This window comes from Macrobrachium nipponense, chromosome 18 (assembly GCF_015104395.2).
Source record: "Macrobrachium nipponense isolate FS-2020 chromosome 18, ASM1510439v2, whole genome shotgun sequence".
Lineage (NCBI taxonomy): Eukaryota > Metazoa > Arthropoda > Malacostraca > Decapoda > Palaemonidae > Macrobrachium > Macrobrachium nipponense.
In genome coordinates this window covers 83,779,806-83,794,323 of record NC_087211.1, presented here as the reverse complement: position 1 = coordinate 83,794,323, position 14,518 = coordinate 83,779,806, and the positions used below count along the sequence as shown (strand labels likewise).

The window sequence follows — 14,518 nt, the reverse complement described above, 5'->3', positions numbered from 1 at the left end:
AATGTCAAAGCTAGATTGCAGATCAATTTGAGAGTGAAGCCTTACCCTGGTGAAGGTATCATGAACACAAGGAAAATAGAGTAAGTTAACATAACTTCTTGATAACCTACTTGGTGTAGTGTAAACTTCACTAAAGTTATAAAGTTATAATGAATGTAGAACAAACTTAACCTGTACAAGTTATGACACTTGTACTAGTAATTAGTAGACTGATTGGAGAGTAAATATTGCTCTTGGGGGGTTAATTAATTATCCTACCACTGAGTTTTGGTCTCTGAGATTAACCAGGATGGAGATATTAACCTGAATTAGCCATTACAGCACGCCAAAATGAAATAAAAGTAATCTCTCTTTTTTTCTTTGACAGTATCCTGAAGGCTGTACCAGACATCTACCTTCCGATGCTGTGGTTTGAGGAGACAGCCGATGTTCCCCACAACATGACCAGACAACTGAAGGGACTCCAGTTTGCCCTGTCAACCCCAACCATCACGATATGCCTGTCATTTCTTCTGCTTGTTGGGATCATCATCATGACGTGTATAGTCTACTTGGCATACAAAGTGAAGTACAGACCAGACGAGGAATTCGATGACCGGTTCCCCCAGAGTATTTATGGGAGCACCAACTGAGAAATGTGATTGTGATTTGGTTTTGCTCACTACAAATGTACAAGAGTTTACTGCATTGTTATTCTGAAGCTTCTGCCATGATTTTTGAGACTTCACATGTGTGGGAAGTCCAAAGTGCCAAAAAGAGTTGTTAAATGTAAGTGAATGTTTTATATTCACTTGGTATAAATTCCTCATTTTCGAGGAGATTGTTGATCTTGAGTGAATGGTGCGGAGTTGAATGGAAGCAAAGTGTGTGCGCGCGTGTGTGTGTAGATTTTTAAGAGAGGAGGAGAATATCATGCCTTAAGTTAAACTGAGATTTGATTAGCTTTACTAGGACATAAGATAATCCTATCCTATATCAAGAATAGTTTGTGGTGTTTTAAGAAGAATTGTTAATAGCAAATGATCTTTGAATGTAACTGTTGTACATATTATTTGCCTTTTATTGTAATTTAGTCTATTGTCAGATTCCTTATAATTGGTTACTTTCCATTTGGAAAACTGTTTCGAAACCGTTTCATGTAATCCATATTACTCCATCAATTTGAATCAAATTCCCTCTTTTATTTTGCTCATTCTTAGACCACTTACTTTTCTTTCAAATATGAAAATATATTTCCATTTCCATGTACATCTATTAGTTTTGACATCCCATGTACTTTATATTTCATTATGTATCATTCACTTAGTCTAAATAAATCTTGACCAGGATCTACTCTTGTAATGAGAAGATGTTGGAAAGAATACCAGTACATTATTTCCATATCTCTAATTGCATTTTTTCTGTGGTATCGGCTCTTCTCTGGAGTCGTCTTCACATCGGTAAATCAAAGAATCCGAAGCTTATCTTAAAATATCAGCTCTGGTGAGCTTATTCATGAGAGCTAGTGCATTTTTTCCATAAACCAATTGTCAGAATATATTGTATGTGGTAAATACAAACCTTGAACTGGTGCAGGAATAAGTGCTCAGTCATAGGACACTTGGTATAGTAGTTCCATTTGTTGTATGTATTAACTGGCTAAATGCCAGTTAATACATAGCCTAGACATTCGCTATTTTGGTTGTTGACAACACATCTTTTGTATATGGCTGCATAAATATGCAGGCTACCTCCTGCTATTGTTTTTCTGAATCTGTCTTGTTAAGGGAATGTAATTTATCTGTAATAAAGTATCCTGGAACAGATTTTGACCTGGTCAGGTTTCTTAAGGTCAGACTGTAAATGTGTGTCCAGGTTACGAACAAATACTATGAAAGAGGCTTAATTTCAAATATAATCCTGTACTGCATTAGTTTCAATTTTCAAGGGTACATACTTAAAAGCAAAGAATTCCTTACTTTGCACAAGATATTTAAGATGGAATTTGATTTTTATTTACTATCTGTAAAACAATAAACACAATTTGAATTTTGTGTACTCTTGACATTTTTCTTTTGAAATCCTTGTGTATTAAAGGTTTTTCTTTTGAAGATGAAGAGAAAATTAAGTAATGGATACGTATTCATTTAACAAAATGTGAGACATGGTTAGCGGGACTTTTAACTCTTAACAAAAAAGTATACCTAGTCTGATTTGCCCATAATTCTCTTACTTTTAAACATTGTTACCAAATGAAAGTGTCCAAAGCAGGCAGTAGTCACAGGTAGGCGAACCTGTGATTTGGATCTCACACGTGATCTCCATCCACTTGCTAAATTGTTAAGTGTCTGCACTCCGTGCATTTGCCCCTCATGTGGAAGAGGCTTAAAGCTTTTAACTTTTTCACAATCCTTCACTATCCTCAAAAGTAGTTCGTCATCAATCTGCAAGTAGAAAGGGCTTCAGTGTTAGCCAATCAACAGGTAGTGTGGTACAGTAAGTCGGCATGGGAATACAGTGATGGCCACTAAATTAGGTGATGGTAGGTTGTGTTTACTAGCCTTCCAGGTTCTAAGTTGATGGTAAATCATTCATCGGGCATATTTCGCAGATTACTACCATATCCTTAAGTGATGTCACTTGGTGGACCTACAATAGTGCAGATAATGTTGTTATACCAAGACTTCAAACCAATTGTGGCTGGCAGTATAACCCTCTAGGCCAATATCCTGCTTTTACTTCCGTGTGCTAATGGTGAGTAAGGCAGTCCCTGGCTTACGATGTTCCGAGGTTAAGGTGCTTTTCAATTGTATTCATCAAGAATTATTTCCAGGGTTACAACGCCTACAACGTTCATCTGGCAGAAGAGATATGACACCAAAAATGCAAAATAATCAATATTTGAAGGTTTTTTTTTATGAAAAATGCAATAAGAATGCAGATTACATAGTTTTCAATACACTCAAAGCATTAAAAGTAAGGTTTTCTTAGTATTTTTTATGATGTTCTGGCTTACGATGATTTTCAGGTTACAACGCGTCTCAAGAACGGAACCCCGTCGTAACCCGGGGACTGCCTATTGAGAGAATATAATTTTCATTTGGTTTTGTATTTAGCATTGTGAGTTGTAGTGAAATATGTGAAGTTTTTCATGCACTGTGGTAATTAAGATGAACTTGAGACTGGAATGCAGTTGACATGCAAGTCTAAGGTTTGTCTCCACAAGATATATCAGATAAAATAGGGACCACAGTGACATACTAGTGGTTAGGAATTCTGAATAGAATAAACATTAAATTTACCAAGAGTGATTTTTATTTTAAATATTTATCAGGAACAATCGAAGACATCTATGTATAGACAGAAATGCAAATTATATTAGGGCTTTTGTTCCTCCATAAATAAGGAAACTGTTCCTGGATACCCTCCGCCAAATTTACACCTCGCAACATTTGATCCAGAAGTATCTCTGTAAATTTAAGTGAATCTTTTTAACATTGCAATACATTAAGTAATCAAATTTAAAATTAGACTGATCTCATAATCTAGCCTGTCAAATGATGGTTGACCTGTCATTCCTCTTTTCTTCAATGTAATTCGTGAGTCTCAGCTCAGGTAAACTGCAGATGTTCAACATGTAGGCCGATATGTTCTAGCACTTTTTTTTATATCTAGTTCAAATTCACCTGATAGACAACTGTCTCACTTTTAGCCATTTTGTTACAATATTAGAAGACTTATCTGTTTTTATACATGTGTAGTTTTTGTAAAGTTCTGTCGTATTATCTTTTACTTCAGGTAAATTAGGCTACAGATTTGTATAAATTACTGATACTGTAATCTTCTCTAAATGTTCCAATTGATGTATTTATGTATTTGTATTTACCATCTACAGGCCTGAAATGTTTTGCAGAAAACATTTGAATAACAAAATAGGCCTCTCTTTTACCTATGTTGTGGCATTTTCACCAAGGAAACTTGACAGATCCACTATCTACAGGTCTGGATATGTGTATGAAAACCATTTGAATAACAAAAAAAAAAGGCCTATCTTTTTTTCTATATTGGGACATGTTGGCATTGAAGCTTAACAGATTCACCATCTATGGGTCTGGATATTTGCATAAAAACATTTGAATACAATTATCTTTTCCCTATTATCTGACTTTTTTTTCCACCAATGAAACTTGCCAGAACGAAATGATTGCTGCTGCATCTTCAAATGTTGAGACCAAATGTGATATCGTAAGTGGCTTCCTCCTCTCTCTTCACAGTTGCCCTAATCTTGGCCCTGATCCCCATCCCTTCATTCCTCCGCTTTTCCTCGTTCTCAACCAGACACTTAAAACTCTCAAGCCCTTGAACCACGTGACCAAAACGCAGAGCAGGAACCTCGCCTACATTCGTAATGACCACAGACAAATTAGGCCCTCTGGCAGGGTCAGAATCAACTATGATGTCCCCTTTTTTCAAGCTACCAACGGCCACAGCTAAGCCCAGGCCCCCAGACACCACTTTGATGTCTGGAAAGCAGACCTTCACCAGAACATTCTCTGCTGGGGAAGATCCAGTCGCTGCTGAAGATTTATACGATGCGATTAACCTTGATCGTTGCTTGCCGCCCATCATCATCTGTTTTTCCACGATGGTGAGGGCGTCGTCTGAAGGTTCATAACCATTCCTGCGTAGGGTTCCTGGCGAGTATGTCGCTGTGTACCGCTGGCGGCTTAGATACTGATGGACGTGTTCCTCTGAAGGTTCCACGACTAACGTTATGTCTGCGTTTATATTGTTGTTGATGTGCATGAAGTATCTGGAAAGGGACATTAGTCTCAGGATGGTTTCATAATCGTTTCTCAGCAGGTTGATGCAATTTGATATGTAAAGAATCTTCATAAGACATAATATGTACATTACTCATAACATGTGGATAAAATAGCACCCTTATTTCAGTGCAGTTTCTTACCTGACAACAGGGTTGAAGATGATATATGGCAGAAGGCTGTGTACAAGCACACTCGTAGAATTGTATGGAAAAGTTTTGACGTCTTGTCCTCTGGACTCTAGAGCGATCTCACTGCTCTTCCCGTGTAGTTCGCTCGACCTGTTTTGCTGACAAAATAAATTGATGTTAGATAAGGTCGAGGTTTCTCACTTGCTTATTGGTCTAGTACAGTTAGGCTACATTGATGAGAAGAATTATGTCATAAGAGAGTTTTGTCCTTATAGACAATTGGTAAAGGGAAAGACTTGTAAGACATTTTAGATATGTACTTATGTTGGATATAGTACAGGCTCACGAGAACATTTACAAAAACAGCTGTTAAAAGGGGTAACAAGTCCAGACATATAAAAATTAAAGCAGCTATTTTAGACACCTAGTATGTCTGATATAGTACAAAGTCGTGAAAAAGTTTATAACCAAAAGAATTGAAGAAAAGAGTAACATATCCAGACATCAAAGACAAACCCAGCCATTTTAGACTCCTATGTTGGTTGCAGTACTATTACAGATAAAACATTACACAAACAGTATAAAAAAAATAGTTTCTGTACCTTCCTCAAGATCGATCCTCTTCTGACTGGTGTCAGGGTTGTGCTGTTAATGTCATCGCCCAGGTAAGGCTGGAGGAGGTGGCTCAGATGTATCCAAGGTGTTGGCAGAACCCATTCTTTGAGTCTGATGGAAAAGGTCGGTGGAGCATAAAGACAACTTCAGGTGAATGTCAACTTACTATTTTTTAGGTATTCAACAAGAAGGGCTTCCAAGTATAGACAATGATTAAAAAATTTACTTTTTTAATCCCATTTATACACATCTCACCTGATTGAAAAACTTTCTTTTTAATCCTCGTCTCACCTTATAAAGACCTTGTCGTTGGCTGCGTTGATGTTCCCCAGTAACTTGCACCTCATGACTAAGAAAACGACGTGCCCCCAGTCGTGTTGGTGAGTCTCCCACTCCTTCACCTTCCCCTTGATCCTGCTCAGGTTCTTGGCGTTTTCGGCCAGTTCCTCTGCCTCCTCGACCACCTTCGTCAGGTAGGTTTCGTCGCCCAGGCGTAGGCTCACGTAGACCTCTTCAGTGACAAGTTTCTGGTTGAAGCAGGAAGAATAGTCAGGGTTTCAAGGAGATTAGATTTTACTTGGTTTTACTTGATTTTACTTGATTTGTTTTATGAAATTTTTGGCACTAAAACCCAGCGCTCGGGAACTTTCAGCTATTCATTGTTCGATACAGTGACGAGGGAATAAGGAGTGGTCGGACAGCAAGATAAAGATATTAAGAACAACGATTCAAAGATGGAACTGGGAGAAAACCCTACAGTTAAACCAAGAAATAAAGTTAGAGGTTGGACACTCAACACTGAAGAAAGTAGCCTGTAAAGTCAAAGGCTAAAATGTGGGTGCAGCTGAGGGCCGAAGGGAGGCTTCGAAAAACCTTTAGTAGTAATGCTTAATATAACTATGGGGCAAAAGGATGCTACGCCTTTAGTAATGCCCACAGTGCACCATGTGAGGAGCATTGACAGCACTACCCCGCTACAATGGACGGAAAAAGAATCATCTAGATTTAGAGGAAATTAGATTTTACTTCAATATTGGTCTTCACAATCAAGTATTCACCGAGCATAGGGACACATCAGCCATCTATCTGAAAATCCTCACCCAACAAGAGACATCCCAGAGTGCAGACACTCACCATATTCTGGTTGGAGTTTGCGTATCTGTTGTAGACTCTCTTCAGGGTCGTCAGCATTGACCTCAGGAGGGAGTAGTGTCTAAGAAGAGCCACGGTTTCCGTTCGCAGCATTGAGAGAGCATCTGGAGTTGAAAGGACCTTGTGCGTCTTGCTGTTGTGGGATGACTCCTGGCATTTCCCGCATATGACCAGTCGGCACTTGGAGCAGTAGAGATCTAGGAGAGCTTGGTGCTCGGCTGCAGTGGAACGGAAACAAATGGAGACACCGAATAATTAATTCATTAAATTTAGGCTGTTAAGCTAAACACTACCTAGACCACAGATATAAAAGCCTAGATGCCGCATCGGCCGCTAGCTGAATAGGCTGGCGCACGTCATCAGGCCCGCCATCTTGGCGCGGTAATTCAAACAATGCAGCAGGCTGCAGTATATGACGTTTTTTCGCCACTATTCGCTTAATATTGCACGGATTTTCTTGTCTGATGGCTCGTTACAAAGCTTACATAATTCCCTACAAGGATAATAAAATAAAGTTGTTCCTTATTGTTTGAAAGTTAACTTACAATGACTTTGTTTTAGCAGGTAGGGGGGAGGGGGCTAGTTGTACACCAATGTTAATATTTACCCATAACTATTGCTGTAAACAATAATTTGAAATGCTGTGATAAGACAGCCTACGAAAAAAAATGGTTAAAACAATATTGTTTAAGGGCCATTAGGTCAATAGGGTAAATCGTGTATGTTGGACACTAATTTGATGTTTCTAGATTTCTTTCACTGCATTATAGCTATGTAATATTAAAGTGTTAATCTGGTCCTTGTAATAAGAACTAAATGGCCAAGCAAGGCACATAATGAGTTTTTGTTGATGTTTTGATATAGCCTGCTAATTTCATATCAATGCATATAGATTATCATTACAATGTAGTGTCATTAAACTGTTGGAAACAGCAATGAGAAAAAACTTGTTTAAACTGCTGGGAATATTTATAAATAAATGCACAGATGTACAATAAATGTTATATATACATTCAATGTAAGAACAAATATCATGAAAATAAATCATTGTGCAATACATTTTGAGAGTTGTTACTTCAAAGTATAGGCTTAATGACCCATAAGGCCACCCATAGCTTTAAATTTATACATGTGTGACCAAACCAATGAACAGTTAGCTGAAAAAAATTAGACTGGCCTTATGATTGTGGCCTAGGCTGAAAGGCTCGGTGGGGGGGGGGGGGGGTGTACTATGACCGGGTATACAGGGTTGCTTGTCAGGATTGGCTCATTTTGGCATTTTTGGTCTATAGATGGGTCCCCTTCTGGAAGGGTAGAAGTATAGAGATGGCCCAGGCCCTTATCCCAAATAAGGTATAATAATTTGGGTCCTTGACAACACAGGTCTAGAGATGAGCTATATTGAACTGTTAATGCATGCCATAATGATATATCCTAGTCTGAGCAAATTAAAGGTAGTTTTGTGAAAATTTAAGTTCTATATAATTATTTCACCACTAGACAGAGGTCTCTGATACCCCCTAAATTTTCCAAAGCCAGGTCTAGAGGTCAGAATTCACTGAGGAGCATCCCGTTCAAAAAATTGGAAGAACCCCCACCCTCCCCAGGCTCAAAGGAGCAGGCAGAGATGCAAAGGCTAGATAACACAGAAATCCTAGTTATTCTAGGGCCTACTGTAGTTTATTTTAGGCTCAACCCTACAGTTTTATGACTTAAACTTGTAGGCCTGTGCCAAAAATTATATTGGGGGATTTTTTAACAGAGCACTTCGAGAGAAAGATTTTACTTAAGTTGCACAGATCCATAGCTGTAGGCCTACTTTAGTAATCTGTCTTATCACAGCATTTCAAATTATTGTTTACAGCAATAGTTATGGGTAAATATTAACATTTGTGTACAACTAGCCCCCCTTCCCCCTACCTGCTAAAACAAAGTCATTGTAAGTTAACTTTCAAACAATAAGGAACAACTTTATTTTATTAGATCCTTGTAGGGAATTATGTAAGCTTTGCAACGAACCATCAGACAAGAAAATCCGTGCAATATTAAGCGAATAGTGGCGAAAAAACGTCATATACTGCAGCCTGCTGCATTGTTTGAATTACCGCGCCAAGATGGCGGACTTGATGACGTATGTCCGGCCGGCCGATGCGGCATCTAGGCTTTTATATCTATGACCTAGACCACCTGTCAGGGATGTTGTATTGTCTGTTCATGATTTCTCTTGACTGCAAACACTAACTTTGAATGATTGGGATTGAGTGAAAAAGAACGTTCCTTTCCTATGAAAGGAAGTTATTATTGCAATTTTTGTTCTTTCACTCAGGAAATTAAATACTCTGTACAGTAATTGTTTTTCCACAAACTAGCATAATCACTGTTTGACCAAATAACAACATAAAACTTGGCTGTAGTTGAATACAGTTATGCGTCGATTTTGAAGTGAAAAATCAGTGAGTGCGTTCACATTTGAATGATGTCATATTTCAAAGTTACGTAACCAGCCTCTCCTTGAACCATTACCAAATTGGACGTAATTGAAAGAAAAGTAAGGTAAGGAAGACTCTGAATCCACACACACAAATCAAATGGTTGAAAGACACCTTTTAATACTATACTCACAGCATAAATCCTGGTCCTCTTGCAAATTGCATCTCTTGGCGAAAGCAATGCTCGGTCTTGGAGGCTTTTTTGGGGTGATTGGTGATTCTGAAAAAGGTGTGTGTTCAAGCTGATTAGCTTTTTATTTAATGGTAATGGAGAAGAAAATTTGGGCTCTGTGGCATTCAGACAGACGGAGAAACAAGGAATATAACGTCAAATGACAGAGATTAACTGTTGTTTCTCTCTGCAAGTAAAATTGCAAGATATATGACAAGGTAGCAGATTGAGATTTCATAAAACTGTGTCAAGGATTTTCTTGAAAAAGAAATAACCTTTCTTTAGGGTTTCAGTGATTCTACTAGCCACAACAAAATTACAAAATCACAATCATCCGAATTGAAAACAGTTGCAGGAGTAATTGTTCAACACAGACCAGAAAGAATCATTTAATGAAAACTATAGAATGTTCAAATCATGCTGATATGTAAATAAGTCTCACTCCGTGTTTTAATGCTCATAACCTAATCCACGCAGGATCAAGGCATGAAAATAAGTCAATTGAAACACCATTATAATAGGGAAAGGATTTTCCTCAGATAAACTAGTTAATAGGGAATCAAAACTGGAAAAATAAGGAGGTATACTAGAGAGAAAAAACTTTTTTCATATGACTACAAGCGTGTCTTCATGTGATTGGAAATAAACGAAAGGGACGTTGCTTTCTTGTGAAAGGAGCAAGTATTGCACACTTTCTGTGCTCTCACTCAAAAGGTAAAATACTCTTTATAACTTTACCACAATCTAGCTTAATCACTGTATGACCTAAAAAGCAAAACATTTGTCTAAGGTTGACCCCCCACACACCATTTTTGGGCAGTCTCACTTTCACCCTCGTATTAAAAGTTTTCAGTACTGTATTTTAAATACAGCGAGTGTTCATTCACTTTTTTCCTTGCCCACAAGGTTTCCATTATGTACTATATTTTAAGAGCAGCAAGTCTATATTCAGACTTTCTTATTTGCACGAAAGGTTTGAAGTACAGTATTTCAAGAGCAGCAAATCTAAGTAGTAGTACCGGTACTTACTCATTCTCTGAAAGATAATGCCCTCTGATGTACTTCTCATGTCTTCACATCAACTTTAAGTAAACTTGGCCCGGAAATGATTTCACTCATTCCGGCAACGCCTCTTTCATCTATCATCCTTTCATTCAGTAGCCACATCTTAGATGGAAGATGAATGCATAATACAGCTGTCAAACTGCCTTTTCATGCATGTTGTATGCTGACTATCTATCTACCAGATCAACTAAGATTCTCAAGTGAAAAAATAGTAAGACCTTGTCACCACTCAAGAGACCACTCGCACACAAAAGAACACACTGTATTTACTGGTTTAGGAAATTTTTCCAACCTATCGGGGTCCTATCTAATCTGTTCTTAGTATCCCCGACGCAAGCTAGCGGTCACATCCTGTGGAGGAAAAAATGCCTAACGTTTTTTGTTAGTCTAGTGAGTTAGAGGCACCATTTACCAATAAATTCAGTTTTATGGATATATTTTTCATTTTCCAATGCCAGAATTTCCTTGTCCTTATTTTTCTTCCTAATTCAGTGTTGTTTTCATACTTCTTTACAGTTTTCGCAATCCTACATTGGTATGCTTCACCAAATAACCTAGTACATACAAATATACAGTTTTGTAATCAATTGAATTAAGAAAACAAACTCAATTTATTGCCAGTGACTCTCACTGCCTGCTCTTCAATATCGTGAACAGATGGATACAGCTGATATGTGTTTATCTTAACTGAAAGTCAACAGCTTGCAAGTTGTCACACTTAAATTTTTTCTGAGCTGCTTTAATTAATATTTGTGTTTTATTGCCATAATATCTCTTTAACAAATAAAGATTGAGTAAAGAAATATTTAGCCGAGATGCAACATACTTCCTAATCCTCTAAAATGATTGGAGGGTTACTGTGTAGACATTCGGCAAATGGATTGTTTGATATCGAATATCTTCTTGAACTTCTTCCTTCAAAATGAGAGTTAATCACACATCTGTCGGTAAGTAAAGTTATTTGTCTGTTTTGAATAGAACTGAAGACGGAACAAAATATGTAATGAACATACCTTCATCTTTTCGTAACAGGGAGGCATCAGACTTCCTGTATTTTATGCAGCGTCTCATAAGGAGGAGATTTTTTGGATCTAAGGCACTCTTAGAGGAGAGTTTTGGTAGCTTTTTCTTAGGTGAATCCTTGCTAATAATATTACTATAACTACTACTACTACTGTCTGGGCATCCCATGGCAGTAGGGGTCTTATCATCATGAGCTATAAATCCTTCTTCATCAATGTCCCTCAGGAGAACTGTTGACCTGTTTTGATTCTGCTCACAGTGATTATGACTCTGTTGAATTTTGTCTTGTGAAAGCTGGAGATCCTTACCCATTTGAGGGGTCTCTTGGTTATCCTGGAGTCTGTGATCCTGAAGAGAGACACGTGTTTTTGAGATAGTTGCCCCAGCACTGTTGGCGAGCATCTTGGCTCTAGTTCTAGACCTAGGTGGCTTTGGTGGGGGGACTTTACGAGTCTTTTTCGTAAATATCTTCTTCTTGTTTAACGTTTTGAGTTGCTGTGGTGAGGTATCATGAAGAGAAACGCAGTCTCTGAGGACTCCTGAAGTGTTACTGAAACAGAGTGTACTTAGAGCTTTACGTGATCTGAGACTACCTTCCAAGTCATTACTTCTACCTTTGGAAGGCGTCATCGTCGACAATCTTTCACCTCGTCCTGGAAGTGAATGGGAAATTGCACTCCTGTAGGAGTCGTGTTCCATGCCGTCATGTATGCCTTGTGACCTTCGAAGCCTGACAATGCTGTAGTCTTCTGATGAAAGTGCAGTTCTGATGTGCACTTCATCTGTTGTGAGGCGACTGTCACACATCCTGACAGCTTTTTGACCACTGTCTTCTTCTAATGATGCACCATATTGTGGGGCATCCTCATTAGCAAGAATCTTATTGGATGAAGTGGTTTTCCAGCATGGGACGCTTTCAGCATTTCCCCCCTTCTCAAAGATTTCTGATCTTGGACTTGAGTCCTTTTCAGAGTGAACGTCTCTGTCCCCTTTATTCTCCACTCTTCTGAGAGACCCAGAAACATTTTCAGGAATAGAAACTGACATGGCAGCATCAAGACATACTTGGTTACGCGTACACTTTTCCTCACTCGCAACTAATTCACTATCGATGTTTTTGGCCTCTGTCAGCACAGGTGATCCCAGAGGGTTCAGTGGGATTTTATCAGCTATTACCTCAAATGTCGCATGTTGGGGACTTTCCTCATTCAAATCAGCTGCCAAAAGAGATTCTTCATCCTTTCTTACTGACATCTTTCCATCAGTAACGTTGCTGACAGAGTCAAGATTGTCATCTGCTGTCTGAGGAACATTTAGGACATCTTCAGTGTGCTGAAAGGAGTCTCCTTCCTGTTCTGTAACACAGCAGCTCTCATGTTCTTGACTTTTGCTCAGACTAGAACTTATACTTTCAGCTTCTTCACTAGGCTCTTCTTCTTCTTGAGGAGGGCAATGAGGGGCATAAAAGTATATACGCTGTTGCAAATTCCTTGCCAGACTTTTTACCCTACGGCTGAAAGAAAAGAAGCAGGACATTTAGTCGTTAGGTAAATGAGTGGAACCAATTCATATTTACTAAATTGATTATGCAAAAGTCAACTATAGTCTGCTGACCCAGATTAATGCTTTAGTTTCTTAGATATACAAGGAAAATGAAGAGTTAGGAATTGATTTAAAATGATGTTAAGAATTTGCAACAGTTTTACATCTATCGAGTGTAATTTATTGAATGTAGTTGTTTTTTTACTTACCATCTGGGAATGATAACCTGAGACCTAGCATCCAGTTCTCCTGGCGAAGAATGCGTTCCCTGTACTCCACTGGCGTTGTCCTCCTGAACTCCAAGAGGGCATTTGGGCAAAGCTGTTCCCTCCGATATAGGTCCGTCAGTGAGTGTGTTGTCAGGTCCGTGCGTTCTGAGAATCATGGTCCCTTCGTTCTCTGACTGGGAAACCCCATCAGCTACCTTGCCAGCAGGTTTCTCTTCAACTGGTGTCCCTTTGCCTGCATAATGGCCGTACAAACTCATCACCCTACGACCAAGTTCGGCTGTCCTCTGTCTTTTCGTCTTGTTTTCTTCTTCTTTTTCCTTGTTTGTAGTGACGAGAGGCGGAAGTTTCTCAAGGACTCCTCCTTGCTGGCTGTAGGTGACTGGATGACTTTATCTCGCTTCCTGTTTGCTTGGCTTCTGTGGAGGAGAAGAGATAGAGATGGGAATAATCACTACTTGTATCCTGCCCTGAGGTTTATTGTGATTGGACAAAACGGAAACTGGTTCCTTTTTTATAGAGGGTATTTTCAGAACAACAATACGTACAAAAGCTATTTTCATGAGGTTACCTGCTGTCTTCATCTTTGATTGCAGCTGAACTAGGGAAAAAATTCTGGATTGTGCTTTCAGCTTCTCCCGAGGAGAACCTGCAAATATCAGACATTGAAAGTCAGGCTTCCTTGGAACTGTAGATAAGGCTTTACAGGAATCTTGTTCAGGAAAGTTTTGCAGTTGAATTATTATCAGGATAATCTATAATTACATATGAAAACCTTTTAATGTTTCAAGCACTAAGACCCTATTTTACCCAAAGTATGGTATGGGTTGGCAGCAGGTGGTGTTTGCGTAATCTGATCATACTGAGAATTTATTAAATTGTCCTAAATATCTGGGGAAAATAATCTAAAATAAAAGAAAATTCTGAAGGGATGTTCAGGTCAAATGAATAATACACTTGAAAAGCCTATCCAAATCCACATTTTTAATAATAAATGAAATTACAGCTTTAGAGCTATTCACTGAATGGCGATTTGTATCAAGTAAAAGGTGGAGAGAGGAGTTAGTTATGTCCAAGCCAATGCATTACACTGTCATTTTCCTACTTAAGGTCGTCAAGTTGTCGATCATGTTTGTGATATGTATGTCATAAGTTACTGACTTGTTTTACTGGTGATTATGACATAACCTATGTGTGACATGTATGCAACAAGTTGTCAGCATGTTTGTGATAAGTTACTAATATGTTGACATTATACAACAAGTTGTTGACATGTATGCGATATGTTAACATGTTTGTG

General features: G+C 38.5%; 2 protein-coding genes across 6 annotated transcripts in view; one reads left to right on the top strand and one right to left on the bottom strand.

Annotated features, from left to right (window-relative positions):
* The window catches only part of LOC135197301 (protein peste-like), a 76,160-nt gene extending 74,123 nt beyond the window's left edge, over positions 1–2,037 (top strand). For all 3 annotated transcript variants that reach the window (XM_064224440.1, XM_064224438.1, XM_064224437.1), the window contains exons 12-13: positions 14–80; positions 368–2,037. In XM_064224440.1, coding sequence (XP_064080510.1) covers positions 14–80; positions 368–632 — 332 coding nt within the window. In that variant the 3' untranslated portion in view covers positions 633–2,037. The remainder of the gene's footprint in view (positions 1–13; positions 81–367) is intronic.
* A 1,239-nt stretch (positions 2,038–3,276) lies between these two features.
* The window catches only part of LOC135197298 (uncharacterized), a 29,832-nt gene continuing 18,590 nt past the window's right edge, over positions 3,277–14,518 (bottom strand). For all 3 annotated transcript variants that reach the window (XM_064224434.1, XM_064224433.1, XM_064224435.1), the window contains exons 3-11: positions 13,790–13,867; positions 13,201–13,637; positions 11,440–12,962; positions 9,323–9,409; positions 6,683–6,918; positions 5,840–6,075; positions 5,536–5,659; positions 4,946–5,091; positions 3,277–4,792 (exon numbers count right to left, since the gene is read on the bottom strand). In XM_064224434.1, coding sequence (XP_064080504.1) covers positions 4,198–4,792; positions 4,946–5,091; positions 5,536–5,659; positions 5,840–6,075; positions 6,683–6,918; positions 9,323–9,409; positions 11,440–12,962; positions 13,201–13,478 — 3,225 coding nt within the window. In that variant the 5' untranslated portion in view covers positions 13,479–13,637; positions 13,790–13,867 and the 3' untranslated portion in view covers positions 3,277–4,197. The remainder of the gene's footprint in view (positions 4,793–4,945; positions 5,092–5,535; positions 5,660–5,839; positions 6,076–6,682; positions 6,919–9,322; positions 9,410–11,439; positions 12,963–13,200; positions 13,638–13,789; positions 13,868–14,518) is intronic.